The 20,228-nt window shown below is 37.3% G+C and overlaps 1 protein-coding gene and 1 non-coding gene across 2 annotated transcripts in view; one reads left to right on the top strand and one right to left on the bottom strand.

The window, feature by feature from the left end:
* LOC131079957 (uncharacterized) overlaps positions 1-19,684 on the top strand; it is a 103,737-nt gene extending 84,053 nt beyond the window's left edge. Inside the window, exons 12-19 of the transcript XR_009359083.1 lie at positions 14,691-14,727; positions 15,090-15,273; positions 15,373-15,521; positions 15,692-15,925; positions 16,012-16,201; positions 16,979-17,104; positions 17,273-17,372; positions 19,038-19,684. This is a non-coding gene — a transcript (uncharacterized LOC131079957). The remainder of the gene's footprint in view (positions 1-14,690; positions 14,728-15,089; positions 15,274-15,372; positions 15,522-15,691; positions 15,926-16,011; positions 16,202-16,978; positions 17,105-17,272; positions 17,373-19,037) is intronic.
* On the bottom strand, positions 9,779-10,757 carry LOC131859646 (uncharacterized). Its single transcript, XM_059213642.1, has 2 exons — positions 10,370-10,757; positions 9,779-10,246 (listed from the first exon to the last, which is right to left on the bottom strand). Exons 1-2 carry the CDS (start codon positions 10,595-10,597, stop codon positions 9,794-9,796), a joined length of 681 nt encoding a protein of 226 aa, XP_059069625.1. The 5' UTR covers positions 10,598-10,757; the 3' UTR covers positions 9,779-9,793.
* Positions 19,685-20,228: the final 544 nt, after the last annotated feature.

Raw genomic sequence — 20,228 nt, 5'->3', positions numbered from 1 at the left:
CTATGCAGCAAAATGTCCGGATAGAATCAAACAACAAGCTACATTTGCAAAAGTGAAAAGGGAAGAATATGACTCCGAGAAGCATGTATTCTACTTTGCCCTCTCTAGCCAAGTATCCAATAAATCTAACACCTAGATCGACAGTGGGTCTTCAATACACATCACTGGGTATAGAGAATTATTGGATTCCATGTTAGAAGAAATTGATGAAGAAATAACCATTGGTGATGAATCTACACATCCAGTGAAAGGCGTCTGTACCTGCACCATTAAGCTGAAGACAGGCATGTCTCTCCAACTCACTGGAGTTCTATTCGTTCCTGGCATCAAGAGGAACTTAATCTCCGTATCTGCACTTGAAGATGATGGGTACAAATAACCTTAATGAATGGTAAAGTTCTAGTATGGCCACAACACTCTTCCATCAAGAAGGCTATAACCCTAGGGCATAGAAAAGGCTATTTGTACGAGGTATGTACTGAATCTAACCTAGCCCTACTTCATGAGATTGCAAATTCTAATGAAATTTGGCATAGAAGATTAGGTCATTTAAACTTTCGTGCTTTATGTTCAATGGAAAAATTAGTAATTGGGGTGCCTAAGTTAAAACAATACCATTATGGTACATGTAAGGGGTGTGCCCTAGGCAAAAATACTAAGAGTTCCTTTCAGAATAGTTCTAGGAAAACAAGCATTGTTTTAGAACTAGTTCACTCTTACCTATGTGGGCCAATGTATGTACCATCATTAGGAGGGTTCCTTTATTATGTAATGTTCATTGATGACTTCTCCAGGAAGACCTGGATCTACTTTCTTAAACATAAAGAATCTGAAGAGATCCTCAAGAGATTTAAGGAATTCAAATCTCTCTCTGAAAACTCTTCCGGAAAGAAAATAAAAATCCTAAGGATTGATAATGGGAGGGAATATACCTCTGACATTTTTAGGGAATTTTGTAAAGAAGTTGGGATTAAGAGGGAGTTCACTGTCGCTTACAATCCCCAACAAAATGGGGTTGATGAGAGGAAAAATAGAACCATTGTAGAAGCAACCAAAGCCATGCTTCTTGATCAAAACTTAGAAACTCATCTTTGGGTTGAAACCTCCAACACTGTTGTATACATACAAAATAGATGTCCTCACTCCCACATTGAAGATAAAACTCATGAAGAAGTTTTCACAGGGATAAAGCCCGATATCACTCACTTTAGGATATTTGGATGCCTTGTCTACTTTCATATACCTAAAGAGAAAAAAACAAAACTAGAACCCTCTGGAAGAAAAGGAATCTTTGTTGGATATAGTGAAACCTCTAAAGCCTACAAAATATTTGTGCCTAGACATAGCAATATTGAACTTAGTAGAGATGTAATATTTGAAGAAGACATAGCCTTCAAAAGGGATAAATACTCTATTGAGTCATAAATCTATGCTCCATCTTCAGACCTAGAAGAGGATCCCACTCCTGAGATTCAGAGGGAGTGTTCAGAAGAAAATGAAGTACAAATTCCTCCCCAAGAAATCCCTAAGAAAAGACCTCTATGGGTTCACAAAACAATGGAAGATGCAAGGGACTTTGCAGCTCCTTTAGGGACTTTTAGAGAAAGTAAGAGGCCTTGAAGATTCACTAGCTATGTAGCCCTAATGAATGATCTCTCCAAATCAAAACCCTCTAGTGTACCAGAAGCTCTTAAACATCAAGTTTGGAAAGATGCCATGTCGAAAGAATATAAATCCATCCTAAACAATGATGTGTGGGAAATTGTTCCTAGGCCAAAAGGGAAATCCGTTGTCTCATCCAAGTGGCTATTCAAAATCAAACATGTTGTAGATGGTAGCATAGAGAAACATAAAGCCAGATTTGTTGCTCGGGGGTTCTCACAGAAAGAAGGAATAGACTATGATGAGACATTTGCTCCAGTTGCTAGATACACCTCTGTCAGAACAATACTGGCCATTGCAGCAGCCAAAGGTTGGAAACTCCATCAGATGGATGTGAAAACCGCTTTCTTGAATGGTAAAATTGAGGAGGAAGTCTACTTAGAACAACCAAAAGGGTTTGAGATCCACAATGCAGAGACACATGTGTGGAGATTAAAGAAAGCCCTATATGGTCTAAAACAGGCTCCCAGGGCCTGGTATGAAAGAATTGACAGCTATCTCCTGGGATTGAGATTCTCAAAGAATGATGCAGATCCGAATCTTTACTTCAAGAAAGTCAAAGGTGAAATGCTGATATTGATCTTATATGTTGATGATCTTCTGATTACAGGAGAAGATCACCTTATTGGTCAATGTAAGAAAGACCTTGAAAAAGAGTTTGATATGAAGGATTTAGGCCTTCTACATTACTTTTTTGGATTGGAAGTTTGGCAAAACTCTGACAATATTATACTTAATCAAGGAAAATACACCTTAGACATATTGAAGAGATTTGGTATGATGAACTGCAAACCCATGACTTCTCCTATGGAAACTAATCTTCACAAACTGAAGGAGGCAGCAGTAGATTCCCCATTGGTAGATCCTACTCTCTACAGACAGATGATTGGATCATTAATGTACCTGGTCAATACTAGACCTGATATCTGTTATCCAATAAATGCCTTGAGTCAGTTCATGTGTGAACCTAAGGAGATTCATCTCATGGCTGTAAAACATATCATGAGATACCTTCAAGGCACTCTTAACTATGGACTCAAGTATGAGAATATTGGTTTGGATCTTCACGGGTTCACTGATTCAAATTGGGTTGGAAGTGTGACTGACAGGAAAAGCACCTCAGGGTGCTGCTTCAGCTTGGGTTTAGCCATGATATCTTGGATTAGCAGGAAACAGTCTTCAGTAGCTCAGAGTTCTACAGAGGTCGAATATGTCGCAGCTTCCATGGCTGCACGAGAAGCTGTATGGCTACGAAAACTACTTGTGGGATTATTCGGAGAACCACTGAAGCCTACTATAATTCATTGCGATAATCAGAGTTGTATAAAACTCTCCGTGAACCTTGTATTTCATGATAGATCCAAACACAGAGATTCCTTATCACTATGTGAGAGATATGGTGGATAGGAATGTGATTCAGCTGCAGTATATCAGCACAGGAGACCAGACAGCAGACCTAATGACCAAGCCTCTATCCAAAGTGAAAGTTGAACACTTCAGGAAAGGTCTTGGTATGATTGAGTTATAATTAGTTTTGTAATATGTATTAATATATGAGATGTTTAATGTGTAAACTTCTTTTGTCGTGTTATGACTTTATGGGCTCCACCCCTTGTGTACATTTCTAAAAGGTGACGATCTTTTAGACAATGAACACTTGTATTAAATATTATAAGGTGACGATCTTGTAATGTTGATATCATGCTAACTTGATATCATTCTGACTCATGGATGTGCCATGATATGTTATGGTAGACATTATGTGACGTAATGTCAGTGCACATACCATAACTTGGATATAATGGAATTCAACATTCTCAAGTATTTTATATCCAAGGTATCGCATGTTATGCGATACTGATATCACGTGTTATGTGATATCCATATCACGAGATGATGTGATATATTCCCGTGTCACTTATTATGTGATACATCATGTCACAAGTATATGTGATATGATCCTTTGTATTACGAGGTCATGTAATACATTCTATTATGAGAAATGTGATGTTTATTTCAATGTTTACATAGGTCTCCAGCTATCTTCCCTAGCTAAGAGGGAGTGTTGAAACTAAGTAGCTTCGGTAAGATAAATGATTGAATGAGAGACTTCATTTATCTCTCATTCAATCATCTACCTTATCGATGTAACTACAAGCTAATGGTAGACTTCATGATTGAATGAATAAATTTGTTTTAATCATCTTTATATGCATTCCACAATCCAAACATCGGATTGCACAATTCGATACTTGGACATCATTACCAAATGTAATCGATCGTGCTATGACCATATTTCATATGCTGTGATTGCAATAGAACATATCGGATTTATGATAACTATCATAGTTATCGTATTAATCTCATCATACCGATTTGTTATCGGTTGTTAATATTAATAGCATTTGACGTGAACCGATTTGTTATTGGTTGTTAAACATTAAATGGCATATGATGTGACCCGATGGTTATCGGTAAACACTTTAAATGAAACGATGCTTGTGCACCGATCAAGACATGTCAAGAGACATGTCCGGTCAAGGCATGCCTTGATCGGTGGGCATCACATATAAGTAGATGCCGTGTGAAATGCTGTAGGTAATATAGAAATTAATTAATGTCATCTACAGCAATCTGAAATATAAGAAGCAACGGTCAATAACTGTAAAAGAATATCAAACCTCCTACAACTTAGATTTGAACATAAGTTTGAATAACATTTACACTATATGATGTGGGGGCTACTTTAAACATAAAACTTTTAATCGTCTAGTCACTGATTTTTTTTATTGGCAGCTATGTATGCTGCGATTTGTAGCATTTTGGTGGGAGCATGATTGTGATTGTGAGTGTGGATGAAATGTAGCTAGAAAAGAAAAGCACTCATTTAAAACCTAAGATACCGGTTCGGGTTTGGGGACGCAAACCCGGTTCGTGGGTTTGTGGGTTGGTTTTGTTCGTATATATATAAATAAAAGTTAAAACATTTTATATGCAAAAATTTAGAGAACTTTACAAAATTACAAATCTAAATACATTTAATAGTATGCTACTTCATCATTGTTCGATACCAAATTCCAATTGATAGTTCAAAATTTCAATAATATCTTATTATGTCATATGACATATAATATATATCAATGTATCATAGATTCATATATGTCCAATTTTACGATTCAAATGAAAATCATTACAATTACAAAATTGACAATCAAAAATAACAATTGTCCTCTATCTTCATCAATCATCAAAAGGATCTAGATCAAGATCATCATCATTTGCCCCAAGTTCAAATACAAAATCATTTGAACCCAAACTAGTGTCACTCCCACTAGGTGCATCAGCTGTAGGTATCTTATCATCATCATCCAAAGTGACTCTAAACAGATCATCAATAGTTGCATCCAAGCTGGTACACTCAGGGGTTACATCCCAATGCTTCATTGACCCTTCCTTGTATTGTTGTTCCTTATGTGTTAGAAGATGCAAATTGGAATGAATATAAACCAAGTCTTCTGCTCTTTTTGGAGCCAACCGATTACGCTTCACTGAGTGGATAAAGGAGTATGTACTCCAATTTTGCTCAGCAACAAAAGAACTTGCAACTTGTTGAAATTGGAGAGAAAACCAACAAAACTTAAAATTAAAAAAATGCAAAATAAATTAAAGAATGTTAAATGCTAAAGTCTACAATACAAATGATAAAATTTTAAAGTAAAAAAACTAACTTGTGATAGTAGCTTGATTGCAAGAGGTTGGAGGAACACATAATCTTGACCATGGAGGTACCACCATGTAGTACCATCCATTTTGGATTGGTCATTAATGGCACAAGGACTATGATTTCTTCCTGAGATAAACAAACCAAACTCGTTTCTAACACTTTCCACCACTTCAGGATTATTGAAGGTCTAGCAAATGCCCGCTTGTACCGAGTAGCAACCTCAGAATCTCTATATGGTTTAGTTCTCCTTGGAAAAGAAAGTACTTCATTGCTATAGTACATGGGAGATAAAGCATGTGCAAGGAGGTGCAATGGCGTGGTCATCTTGTTCCACCGACGAAGAATGATTTGTTCCACCTTTTTGAAAAATACTTCTTTGGGGTCATTCTCTCTTTTTGCTATTATGACTTTGATTTTGTTAATCATGGTGTCCATGCCATCATAGACTTCCCTCAAACATGTTGCATTTGTATCAATATACCTGGTCATACTTAAGATAGGCTCGGTGAAATTCAATACATATTCCACACAATCCCACCAAGTGAGATCCAAGATCAATGACCTAACCTTTTGGGCCCTCACCGAATTTGACTACTTCCAAATGCTCCTTCTATTACTAATAACCATGGCACTCAATGCCTCTTTCACCTTCAAAAGTCGTCTCATCACTATTGTATGTGATGCAAATTGGGTCTCAGCAACCTAGGTTCATGTAAAAAATATGTCAGTAACACATTTAAAAAATATAAAATAAAATTAAACATGGCATAAATAAAATTAAATTTACCTTCAGCAATTCCAACCTCAAGAAGCTCTTGAAAATGGCTTGTGACATATGGTGGTTTGTCACAAACATTTGGATCTCCTCACCCTCTTGGTAGATATCCTTCACCCATTCTATTTGAGTGCCAATTGCTTGCATCACCAAGTTGACGGAGTGTATGGTGCATGGTGTCCAAAAAATGTGTGGATATCTTTGTTCAACCAAAGCACCTGCAGCCCTACAAACCTTTGCATTGTCTGTGATGACTTGGACCATTTTCATGTCCCACCATATCTATGGAATCAAAGAGGATTTTGGAAATGAACTTTGCATCTTTGAGCTGACCCTCACAATCAACTGCCCTCAAAAACATTGCTCCTTTGGGGGACATTGCAATAACATTTACTGATGGACGGTTTTTGCAATCCTTCCATCCATCAAAAACAATAGTGTAGCGTCCTAAAATTGCGACACTTGCAATTTCGACCGCATTTGGGTCTTCACGATGGCGACGCAACACTAAACCTGAATGGAGACCCCGAAACTTGCTCATGACACCAAAAACTGCATTTTTCCAGCACCCTGGCCTGATCCTCCTTGCACCCTGCTGTCCCGGGAGGTGGGACCAGAGCGCCCAGCGCCCTGGTTCCCCAGGACCATGGTGCCCAGCGCCCTGGTCCTTGGCCCTATTTTGGGCCTGGTCTCCTATGGGACTTCGGGCCTTTTTGTTTGCAAATTGGAAAATAACATTTCCTGGTCGGCCTAAGGTCGGGAAAATCAGTCTTTTAACCCTAATTGGCAAGTATATAAACTACTTTTCCTCTCTCATTTGAAGAGGAGAGGAGAAGAGGAAAAAAGGTGAAAACGATATTCAAACATTCAAGCATTCAAGCATTCAAGCATTCCTTCAAGCAATTGATCATTCTAAGTCTCCATTCAAGGCTAAGTGTTGCATTCAAGACAAGGATTCAACCATTGAAGAGGAGATCACTTACAACACATTACATGCTACAACATACAACATACAACAAACAACAACATCTATACCTTCGCATATAAGGATACAAACATCCTTACAACAAGGTATTAGTACTTGTTTTACATTACATTTACAGCATTTCTCATTTCTTGGTTAATTCCAAAACCGGGGTTTGACCTAAGGGCAAACCCCTAATCCCTAACCTCCCAATCGTCTTCGCTTTTCTGTGTGTAGGTTGTAGGTACGCGGCTGAAATTGAAGATCTGGATTCCTTGTGCAGAGACGAACAGATCCCCCTTCGTTTCACGGATTTTTCGGAGGACCGTGTGCACGCCGGGCGCCATCGTCCTGTCAACTTTTGCTCAAATTTGCAGGACAGCGCCGTCTCGACATTTTACTGCTAATTCCAGGTCCGCAGCTTCATCCTATATCCCTAACTCAGTTTATAAGCGAATCTTTCTCACTTTCTATGCATTCCTAGTTCAATCTTTCCATCTACATTCTTTACAAAAGAGGGTATCCTTGCTATCACAACCCTTGAAACTCATATAGAATCCAATCTTGCATTGCGTGGGATTGGATCTTGTGGGTTTCAACCCCTCTTTTGAATGTAAAGTCCCTCCTAAGTGAAAACCATCAACCCTAGTGACTCTCCCTTCTCCCTCCTCGGAGTTGGGGAGGGGAGAACGACTAGGGTTCGATTTTTCCGCTTTACAAATAGAAACACCCGATTCAACCCAAGAATCTCTACGGTTTCAATGATGTCTCTACAAAATTCTTCTCTCTTGCCAATAAGGTGGTGTGCACCTTTTCATACCCAAGACTTGTGAAACCAGTAGGTGCATTATTGATTGTTGTCACCATCTCCCGCCAATATGTTGATCTTACCAAGTTGAAAGGAAGACCATTGGCATAGCGGCAACATGCAATTTTTTGCTCTGCAATATCACTTGCTTCAATTTTGAATGCTTTGTCCAATGGGCCTCTTTTGTGGGAAAGAAAGGGTTTTTCTACTTGAACTTCATCTTGCATAGCATCTCCAAGAAAGGATGATGGGGGGCCTTTTTTGGTAGTATATGATCTTTAGGTAAAGTCATTGGTGTTTTGCTTGCAGATGGATTAGCTCTTAGTTTTTCTCTTGCTGTAACTTGATCAATGTCTTCTTGTTCTCTAATAATGCTGCTATTTGTGTTGCAGAAAACCCTTTCTCATTTGGCCCTACGCACATTTTAATCCCTTTCATAGTAGGGCCACAAAAGTGAGGTTTCACTCGATAATACAAGCACCTATAAGTGGTTTTACAAAAATTACAAGTCCATTCATATCCCCTACCACCTGGAAGTTGTTGATGCATTGTAGTATAATTCTATAAAGGAGATCCTCTATCAACTTTAATTATTTTGCTTTGAGTCTTGTAAACCCCACCCATTGAACTTGAACTTGTTGCCATTTTGTTTTTTTTGCTATTATAAGAAATTAAACATTTTTTAATTAGAAAAAAAAAATTTTAAATGCAAGATTACACAATGTAAAAGCTAATGGAAGTATGAAAAAGCATTATAAAAAATAGTAGAGCTTGTTTATCTTTTTCTAAAAAGATTAAAAAAAAACTTGAAAAAATTCATTAAACGATCAAAGAATAGGTATAAATGCTTACCTTAAGTGTTTGAAATTAGTTGAACTACTCGCGACTCGGCTCGACTCGCCAAGCCCCCTGGGAAAAAAACTCAGGAAAAACTCGGAAAAACTCGGCAACTTAAAAACACACTTAAACTTAGTAAAAAACGCATTTTTTTTGCAATTTTTAATGAGAAGATGCATCCAATGAGTCAATAAATGATAACACAAAAGAAACAAGCTGATTCTAGATATATTTAAATGCAAAGTGTCTACAAAATCGCATCCTCATGAGGAATGCTGATGGCTGGAAGCCTGAAGCAAAATAGTAAATTACTAAATAGTTTTTGTAAAACCAAAAGTAAATACATCATCACAAATTACAATTACAACTTCCTCTTCCCAGCTCTAGCAAAAACATGGGGAGAGGTAGAACTAGAGGGTCTAAACTGTCTAGTCGTATAAGTCTGCTGTGGGACTGGGCGTGACTGTGCCTCCTCGCTCGGTATGGTTGATTGAGACTCATCCTCCATCCTGGATGAAGCTATGTCTCCACCTGCCTCTAGCACTGGCAATGAATCCTCATCCTCATCCTCATCCTCCTCAATGTCATCCAGCCTGAAACCAAATCCACCCCCCTCCTCCATAGCCTGCCTCTCCAAATCAGTGATGTCAGTGTCGGAAAACAATGGAGGCTGCTCCTGTGATGTCCAATCACTGTAAGGATCTATATCATCCAAGTCAATTGGACCACCTTCTAGTTCCTCTACCTTCTTTACGCGCAATCGAAGATTATATTGCACGTAGACAAGGTCATTGAGCCGTTTCTGCGCTAACTTGCTCCTCTTCTTCGTGTGGATTGCTTCAAACAAGCTCCAATTGCGCTCACAATTGGATGAACTGCAAGGCTGACATAAGACTCTGAGGGCAAATTTTTTGAGATGTGGGGTGTTTCCACCCCAATTTTGCCACCAAGCATTTGCAAAATAAATAAAATGGAAAAGTTAGAAAGCAAAGAGAAAAGAGAAAACATAATTTATCAATCATTTTAGTCTTTAGATCCCAAAATCCAAATGGCAAATGTTATACCTGGGGTTTGAGTGGTTCTTCCTCTCCTAGCTAGCTCTAAAGAGAATAGCTTACCCCTTCCTCCCTCATAATTTTGGAGCTCACTCACAATGAGGTCTCTCTCCTCAACATCAGGTACCATCCTCTCAATGCATGTACTGAGGCCCTCCATGACTTCTCCATTCGAATCTGAGTAAGAACCCCCGAACCTAAAACGAGGGTTGAGGAAGTACCCTGCTGCATGAATGGGTTGGTGGAGCTGATTGTTCCACCTCCTATCAACAATTTCCCAAATGGGATCAAATTTGAGCCTATCCCCCTTGTAGTAATTTTTGATAGACTCTTTGGCCCTATCCATGGCCTCATAAAGATATCCCATTGGGGTTTTATCCCCATCCACCAAGCGAAGAACTCGAACCAAGGGCTCTGACACCTACAATTGAAAAATACAAATTACAAAAAGATCAAAATTTAAATAATGAAGTTACAAATTAGTAATGAGAGACTTGAATCAAGAATAACTAAAATTTAAAAATTAAAGTTTTGAAGTAACAACCTTCACAATCTCTGCAGCCCTTTGTGCAAATTGGTTGTCGAAGACTATGCATGCGACAGCCTCTCCTTCAAGCTTCTTTGAATAAGGTGAGTTAAGCCATTCTCCACTCACAAACATTTGTTTCAAAGAAGTCAATGCAGCAAGAATGCTTTGCAACGTCAAGAAAATCGTTGCAAACCTTGTGACACCAGCTCTCACCAAATCTTTCCCTTGCGTGTGTTGTCTCATCAAATTTAGGACCCAAGGGTGATTGTAGATATATTTGGTGATCTTCCTTGCATCTTCCACAACTGGAGTCACCCACTCAAGTTTTCCTATGTCCTCCAAAAGAAGGTCAAGGACATGTGCTGCACAAGGTGTCCAAAAAAGAGTGGGGTGCCTCTCTTGGAGGATTCTTCCTACAAAAGAAGAATTTATTCTTAAGAAATATGCAACCAAGTAAAACAAAGCCCACAACAGATGAGAATATTGCTAATGCCTAAAGGTGATAATTCAAAAGGATTCTACCTGCTGACACATATGCTGCTGCATTATCTATGATGATTTGCACCACATTCTCTACCCCCACCTCCATGATGACACGCTCCAACATTCCAGCCAATGTTTCTGCATTTTTCACCTTGTTGGAGGCATCGACAGATTTCAAGAACACTACATTGTCCTTGCAAGCGACCAAAAAATTGATGATGGTGCGGTTCTTGCCATCTGTCCACCCATCAGAAAGAATGGTGCAACCATAATTTGCCCAATCAATTTTTTGATCCTCCATCACTTCTCTTGCCCTAGCAACTGCATTTGTGAGCAACCTGTAAGTGCAAAGTGAAATTAGGTATTAGTACACAATTTTGATTTAATAAACAAGAAATCTAAAAAATAATTAAAAATGAAATCAAGTGGACTATGTAGTAATTTACTAACCTCCCACTCAAATCCCTGCGAGAAGGGGCCTTGTACCCCTTTCCTGAAACTGTCATAGCAGTCACCAAATTCAACCAATAAGCATTCTCCGCCACATTGAATGCAATGTTGTTGAAGTACCAAAAATCAGCAACTGCAATGTCAGTTTTCTCATGTACCTCCTTATTCCATCCACTAGCCTCTAATGATGGTTGTCCTCCAGGTGTGTTTCTGGGCACAAAATAATCACCTATCGAACCTGATCGTTGTGATGGAAGTGGAACAGGGCCCCGGCCAGGTACTCTACTAGAGGAAGCAGAAGCAATGGGCGAGCTGACGGTCGGTTTGCGGATACGTGGGCCACGTCGAGAGCCCACTATGCCCTCAAGTGCTTCTTCTTCCTCTTCAAGGTCAATAGAAACACCTTGAGATTCAACTATGGCTGATCTCATGGCTAGTTTTGCCCTCTCCCTTTGCAGTTTCTTCTCTTCCCCAGCTGCAAGTAGGGCATTCATTTGTCTTTTTATTTCTTCATTGGTCCCAGGGCATGCTCTAGCATCATGCCTATCTATTCCTGCAAGGTGGTATTTGAGGTGGTTGATGCCTCCATGAAGTATTCTCTCACACTTTATGCATATAATTGACCCAGGATTGGGTCCCTCATAGGCATACCTCCATGCCCCATCTCTAGCACCTCTAGGACGGGTGCCTATAAATCCAGATGGGCATGGATCTAGTGGCCATTGCTCCCTTGCCATGATTAATGCTTACTTAACCTACACATACAAAGTGCAACAAAAAATTAACATTTTAGTTAAACAATTTAGCACTAAGCAAACTATCTACATTAGTTTAAATAAATTTAGACATCATTCGAAGTTTTTTTTTTTAAAAAGTAGGGTTTGAATTTTTTTTTGAAAACTAGATTCTTCAAAAAAATTGTGAAAATTCAACAAGAATTGTGTTAAATCTTGTATAAATAACTTAGAAATGATTTAGACGACCTAGGAATCATTTGTAATCAATCTAAATGCAACAAAAAATAAACATTGTTTTAAAAAAGCATAGAAAAAAAAATTTAAAAACTTACTTGGAATCTGATTTTCCCTTCAAATCCCCTTCAAATCCACTTGGAATCACTCAATAACCACTCCAAATCACCTTCCAAGCCTTCCAAATGAGTTTCCCCCTTCTCAGCCCAAAACATAATTGGAAAACAAAAAACAAATGAATTTTTAAGCCGTTTTCGGCTGTATTGGAAAAAACTCGCCGAGTTTTTGGCAAAAACTCGCCAAAAACTCGGCGAGTTTCCTGGCGAGTAGAAGTCATTACTACTCGCCAGACCCAAAAACTCGGCAATTTTTTGTCACTCGCCGAGTTTTCGGCGAGTATGTCATCTATGGTTTGAATCTCCTTTGTGTAAGCTCTCCACCTTCGTCAAGCACTCCACGAACAATCTCCTCCAAAAATAATCACTTTCCCTTCAAAATGCCAAAATGAATCCAACCATTTTAAAGCGAGAACGGATGAGCAAATGAAGCTTTTTAAGGTTTGAAATGTACGTGTCACTATGTAGCAAGGGCGGATTAGGGTTTTAAAGTCACTTTTTGTGACTTAACCCAGCCGGCGAACCTGGGTTCGCCCGGGTGCACCCTAGGGGCCTTGTGTTCACTGTGGGTCCACGAACACTAACCCACAATGAACCCAGGTGCGAATCCGAACCAAGGTGAACCCGGTTTGGGCTTGAGCACCTAGACAGGTGAACCCGGTATCACAGTGTAAAATTGCTAGAGGAACTTTCCTAAAAATTGCTACAACAATCTGTTACAGAAATTGTGCAGGCTGCCAAAACTGTGCAGATTTCTAAAACTGTAATATTACAACATTACAAATTGAAAACCTATTTGAGAACATGTAAATGAAAGAACTTCATTACCAACAACAATTTTATGCTAAATAAAACTCTTTTAATTTCTATTGCTCACATGTTTTAATAGAAAAACCAAACCAAAATATTTAAAATAAAATCACACATAAAAAATAAAAAATAACATCGCTGTGTTTCAACTTTCATCAAAGGGTCCCTCCTCTTCTTCCTCGTGGTGGCTCAAAAAACTTACTGATTCCTTTGGCTCTCTTCATTTTGATGATGGATCACGGAGTGTGACCCAAAATGTTGACGCAAAAATAGTGCACAAAATTGAATCCAGAAACAGCTTATCTTGATATTATGGATTGTAGAAATCTCTTATCACTGAACTTTAAAACTCCACGATCTTTTTCATCATGCTGCTCTAAAAATACATAAACCTCTGTTCTGCGCTACTATAGTTTTCTATGCTATTATGTCTCTGGTATCCTTCATTGGTACACTATTGTTACGTCATTTTCTAGCCTTATTTCATTGCTGTGCTATATTTCAAATTCCACGCTATCCTTATATGCCCTCTATCTCTCACGCTATTCCTTATATAAGAAATGAGGCATCTAACAAATTGATAATGCTATTTGCTATTTTCATGCCTCCCCTTTTATTGTGTGGTTTAAAACTTGTAGTTTGTGGTTATCCACCAATATCGGGGCATGTGGGTATAACAACAACTTCAAATAGATGAGTTGTTTTATCTTTGCCACCAAATATCGTAGTTACAATATAATAATATGGAGATTTATTTTTGGCTTGTGGCCATTACAAAATATTAAAATATAACTGAAGCAAAAACTGTTTAGTAGCTGAAATTATTTTGTTGGCAAGGCACCCACAGGCTTTAAGAAGTTTGTGTCCTTCTCCAATAGCATGCTGCAAGATGTATTTCATAAAGCTAAAATGACAATGTTTATCTGTAAATAGGCCTTTTCCATCATAGGTTATGTATTTAATCATATGCAACACAAAGGTGGCAAAATGATATAATATGATATGAAAATGGGTATTAAGGTATGTGAAAAAGGCTAGAATATGTGGTGAAATGGAATGTATATACCTCTCATCGCCTTGGAGGAGATTGATGTTTCAAAAGTATTCATGGAGACTCTATAAGTGTATTGTGGTGTTCCATTGCTAAATAATAGTGTATTGTGGTGTTCCATTGCTAAATAATACATTGAGTGTGAACGTTTTTGGAGGCTGGGTTTTTCCCTTTTGAGGGTTTTTCCAGGGTATATCTTAGATTATCTTGTAATATGTCTTTGATCTTTGCATATAGTTATTTTGTAAGTTTGTATGCATGTTGTTTTTTCATCGGGTTATGTAAGAAATGGTTTGATAAACTTGTATGATTTTCCTAAGATATATCTAATTTTCTAATGAGGGATTGTTATGTGAAACCAAAAATGAGTGGGAAAAATGAAAATTTTCTACATGAAGAAAAAATTGAAATTTATTTGGTGTTTACTTCTAATTTGTCCCACTGGCTTATTGCAGGATCTTGGAAGTTCACTGCTGGGAAATGCTGTGAAGGGTAAGCATCATGCCTTCCCTTTGCATGATGCTAAGGTGCATAACCATTTTAGCTTTTCATCTTTAAGTTGATAACTGACAAGAAAATGAGTTTGTAGCATTCATAATTTTTTATTTCAAATTCTCTTATGCATCTAATAAATATCTAAATGCATTGGTTCATGTATCCTTTGGGGAGCAAAATAGGCCTTTTTCCACCATAGGAGATCAAGCTGCTTTAGAATCTGTAGGATTCTCTAGATTATACTCAATCCATTAACATATGTAAACAGTTGCCATAAGTTATTTGACAATTTTTGAGAAAAGACTTTGTTACAAAATGTAACAATAGCTGGCTGACATTTTTAGTGTGAAAATGTACAGCTTTTGATCCAATGAAAATAAGATTGGGTGGAACGTTGCAAGACAAAGTCATATATGATGTTGGAAATTTGAAGCAACCTTGTCATCCTTTTGCCAAAGATGTTTCTCTAATGTTTGGATTTACAGATGGATGCCTTCCCATGTCAAGATGGGATGCACTGAATATGTTTTTCAAGAAAACAGGGTAAGTTCTTAACTGATTCCCAGATCATGTATCATTGCTGACTTAATCTTCTATTGCTCGGTTTGTGAAATGTTAGCTGATATTAAAGTGTGACTATAGGGCTACAGTGGCATTTGGATTGAATGCTTTGAATGGAAGGAAAGAAGTGTCAAAGGGTGTTTTGGGAGGACCTTGGGATTCAACCAATGCTTATGATTTCATTCAGTATACAGTTGATCATGGTTATCGAATAAATGCATGGGAACTAGGTGGGCTGTTATTTTCAACTTTTTTGACATTTTCCTATGCTCAGTAATATTTTTGTAACTGATTTTGTGAGATCTATGAATATCTCACTGTAGTTGATCTATGAAGTGTACCCAATTCTCTTGTTTTTTTTTCAAGAACATGACAAGAAAATTGACATTTCTGGGAATAGGAAATGAGTTGAGTGGAAGTGGTGTTGGAACAAGAATTAGTGCTAAGCAGTATGCAGCTGATGTAATTAAACTTAATGGGATACTGACAAAGATTTACAAGGATTTTCAAGTGAGACCCCAACTTGTTGCACCTGATGGATTTTTTGATGCAAATTGGTTCAAGGAATTTCTTCACGAATCAGGACAAAACATTGTAGGTGTTGTTACACATCATATTTACAATCTGGGGCCAGGTATATGAGATGTTAGTTTTCATCAGTCTTCATCATATCAAGTTTTTAGATGATACTGTTTGACAATTTGTTGTATGGTTTACCAGGTGTTGATCAGCATCTTGTGGATAAGATATTGGATCCATCTTATCTTAGCCGAGAAGAGATTACATTCAAAAACCTCAAAACAATCGTGGAGAAATATGGACCTTGGTCAAGTGCTTGGGTTGGTGAAGCTGGTGGAGCTTATAACAGTGGACACAATCTGGTCACCAATGCTTTTGTCTTTAGTTTTTGGTAAGCTTATCTTTTTTGATACTTAAATTTTGTTTACTCCAGAAATTTCACAGTACCTAGATTTTAAGATTTGCTGTTTTCTTTTCAAAAAAGGAATGAAACCTATCAAACTTCAATCTTCTAGAACAACTAAAATCTTGAGACATGGTGAAAAATAGAGGGTAACAGCCAAAAATCAAAAGACCAAAGTAGTCTTTGACTAACTCTGTGTGTAAAAACACCAGTTTTTCCATTTGTCCTTTCTTTTTGCCAGCCTTGAATCAGCACTCAGTCTCTTGGGCTATTCATAGTTTCTTCCTTTTTCCTCGTTCATTTTGTATGCCCATACTTCACCTTTTCTTGGCAGCAATCCTAATGCATTTGTAGTCTATGTGAGTGTATGTATGTACAAAAACACAACCTAAATAAATTGACTGTCAAACTCCAATGTTCCTGGAGCACTAGACAATATTGCATGGTTTTTTTCCCTAAATCGGGATCTTGTATTTTGAATTTTCACTTGGGTTACTAAAACACATGTTCACACAGTGCTACACAAATTCTAGAAGGAAAAGGTCACTCTATCCTTACGTAGAACATTAGAAAGACAGCAATGATAATTAATTCATTTTATTTCAAGCTTCAATGTCTTCCTAAATGCACAAATTGACTGTTACTGTACCTTTTGCTGATTTCCTTTCAGCAAGTCCAGTTTTCTTATCTGCGTTTCTCTGGCACAGTCGTACTATACACAATGATTTGTTAATATTTAAGGAACATTCATTGCAACTGCCACAGGTATTTAGATCAGCTTGGCATGGCATCCACATACAATACAAAATCTTATTGCAGGCAAAGCTTGATTGGTGGTAATTATGGCCTTTTAAACACAACTACTTATGTGCCAAACCCTGATTATTACAGGTACTGCTTTATGATCTGTTATTTATTTAGTTCTTGGCATTTTTATCTATTTAACGGTTTAACAAAATGGAGAACTTCACACTAAATTTGAGTTCCTGCTTGGGATCATAGAGAGAACTAAGTTTTGGACACAAACATAGCCCTGACACTTTTTTACTTATGAATCAGTGCACTTCTTTGGCACCGACTAATGGGACCACGTGTTCTGTCTGTAAGCTTAACTGGAACACAATACCTGCGGCCTTATGCACATTGTACTAAGAATGCTGTGAGTATTTAAGCTTATTTCATTGACAAGTTTTGTGCAGCAGAAACATAGCATATGGACACAATTTGTATAACTCTGGATTTCAGTATGAGTTTTGCAGGGTACAAGCATACTACATATGATCACAGCCTCTATCCTTTTGCTCTTCAGTTTCTTGTTTGCTTTCTTAAAAAGGAAAGATTGAATTCTGATAGTTCTAATTAGAAAAATGTGATAATTTCATGGAGTCTTATTTTGTTGATCTTTTTATTTATGCTCTGTTTATGTATCTCTACCAATCTCTGACCATAGGAAATATAGAATATTGCAAAGAGGAAATAACTGAGGTTAATAAATGATTTTGAGGAATAAGTAATAATCATTCAAATGAATTCTTGTAATCTCATTAGTTATAGATATAACTTACATCCGTCTATAACAATCATTTTAGAAAGTAAACACAATTCATGGCAGTTTGTAGTTAGCATATTGATGGTAATCCACCCTTGTTTGCCTAGTTGTCAGGTCTGCTATTTCACTCTCTATAACCACACCCAGTATGAGCCGAGTATCAATTCTAGGCAGATACGACCTGGAAAAGCTTCAGTTTCCTCAAGGTAGGGGCCCTTGCCCAAGTACCTCCCCTGGCAAACTTGAGATATACACAGGCAGGCCCCTCATTACTCAGCGTGTTTCCAGGCCTGCTCAGGCACTTGTAGGGCCATTTTCCATTTAGACAACAAAGTGCTTGATGTCTTTTACCTAGGGTCTAAACTTCCCATCCTTAATAGAGGCACATTTTGAGATAGATCATTATATGGTTCGTAGAATTCATCAAATGGTCTAAGCACTAGTTCAAGCTGTTATCCATTTTCTACATTTGATGATTTTTTTATTTGATGGAGGATTTTTCATCCACAAAATCGTTTTAGCTATCCAATATAGGAGCATGAGCCTTAGGCTGAAACTTCTTCAGCTAAGAGCCAAGGACTGAGGGGTATCCATTCCACCAGATTCGCCTAGGGCATAATCCCTGCCTCATTTCTTATGATGTTGAATCCTTGCACTCAGCAAATTTGAAAAAAGACAGTTGAAAAAAACACTGAATAATTTTAATTTAATGGTTAATTTTGTTAAGTCTATTCAAATTATAGTTATTTGTTTTTAATCTTGATATAACGTTCACATTTTGGTATTTTAATATTATTTTTGTACTACTGTACCCAAATGACATTGAACATGGAGTCCAAAACAATTGTAAGCAGATGCTGAAACCCAATATCTGTACCCGTACATGAAGTGGTGACTTAGTTATTGACCTTCAAACTTGGTTAGGAACTTCATTAGTATATATTGTTTGCCTCTATAATAGCAAATTAATAATAGATGGCTTTGTGAAGCCTGAGAGGGCTTAGTAGTGAAAACTTATTTATTCTACAGAGTAGGCACAGGTTCAAATACAAGGAGGTAGGTTATGATTCTAGGGAAATATAAAAAACTAAAACTAAGTAACAATATTGGAAATTACTCGTAATATTACTTGCAACAATATTGGAAATTACTCGTAATATTACTTGCATACTTTATCCTCTCCATCTTATTTGATACACATTTAAAAATAGAACTGCAAAATAAAAATTTCCAGTTTTTTGGGTGAGTGACTTTTGAGAATGATCAATTTTCCAGACAGGAGTCACCTTACTCTTGATCAATCTTAGCAAATCAGATGGCATCACTGTTGCAGTGTCTACTTATTCTCAAAATGGAGGGCAGAAGAATCTTACTGCAAGGACTGATCTGGTAAATGGGACATCTAGACTAGAGTATCACTTAACAGCAAAAGATGGGGATTTACACAGTCAAACTATGCTTCTCAATGGAAAAGCTTTGGATGTAACTCCCAAGGGAGAGATACCAGCTTTAGAACCAATAGAGGTGAATCCCCAGATGCCTATTTCAATAGCTCCTCTCTCTATTGCATTTGTATCTCTTCCTTATGTTCAAGTCCTAGCATGTAGCAGATAGCAGGTGAGGATTGTGTAGATCCAAAACAATATTCAAAGTTGGCATTCTTTTTGAAGCACCAATATTATTTGAATTGAAATGCCATTCCGTGGATTTATTATTTTGGAACATCAATGAGATAAATAAGTTTTCAGTACACCTAGTCGGTGCCTTGTTACGGATATGTTATGTTCAACAGAAAATACTATTGAGAAGAGGCTTTACATTTGGATGGGCATTATGAAGGAATCCACAAAGTTGGATTCGTAATAATTTTGATTGTTTTTTCATTTCCAATATTCATTTTAACATGACAAAAAGTTCGCATTCCTTGATCTAAAGAATGACAAACAATTTTGCTACAAAATAATAAGTTTTAAGCAGTAAGAAATGGAGATGACCTTACACTATTCTTTTTTAATTTTTTCAGTCCCATATTTTAACCTTTTTGTTGAGGATTAATATCATTATCTCATCATATCCTGTCTTTATTTTTTTATCTGTTGCACATCTAATTTTTTTCACTCACTCAAAACCAACAAAAGACAGTACTCTAAGTTAAAGAACGAATCAAGGGAAATTTCATGGTAAGAGATGAAGAAAACTTGCCAAAGAAAAATAAAATAGGATTTTGAGGTTAGAATAAAGAGGGTTATGAGGTTCGAAAGGCCAAGGTTTGGTTAATACACTCCCACCCTTTAATAAAGAGTGTAAAGATAAAATAAAAATTGATAAAAGGTTTTTAATCATATTTCTTTAATCTAGAATTCAAGGTAAAGCATAGTAAAACATTTAAAATTATTTCATTATTTTAAATTAAAGAAGAGAAGAGTTTCTTTATAGAACTAAAATAAGAAGAGGATTGAAAAGGTA

The sequence above is a fragment of the Cryptomeria japonica genome, chromosome 10 (assembly GCF_030272615.1).
Source record: "Cryptomeria japonica chromosome 10, Sugi_1.0, whole genome shotgun sequence".
In the NCBI taxonomy this organism is placed as follows: Eukaryota; Viridiplantae; Streptophyta; class Pinopsida; order Cupressales; family Cupressaceae; genus Cryptomeria; species Cryptomeria japonica.
This window is presented reverse-complemented; position numbering and strand designations above follow the sequence as displayed.

What these genes read in the sequence shown, in the direction of transcription:
- LOC131859646 (XM_059213642.1), bottom strand. Translation starts at nt 10,597, where the DNA reads ATGAGACAACACACGCAAGGGAAAGATTTGGTGAGAGCTGGTGTCACA. An exon ending in GGGCTGCAGAGATTGTGAAG is followed by an intron (nt 10,247 to 10,369) that starts GTTGTTACTTCA and finishes TTTCAATTGTAG; the next exon opens with GTGTCAGAGCCCTTGGTTCG.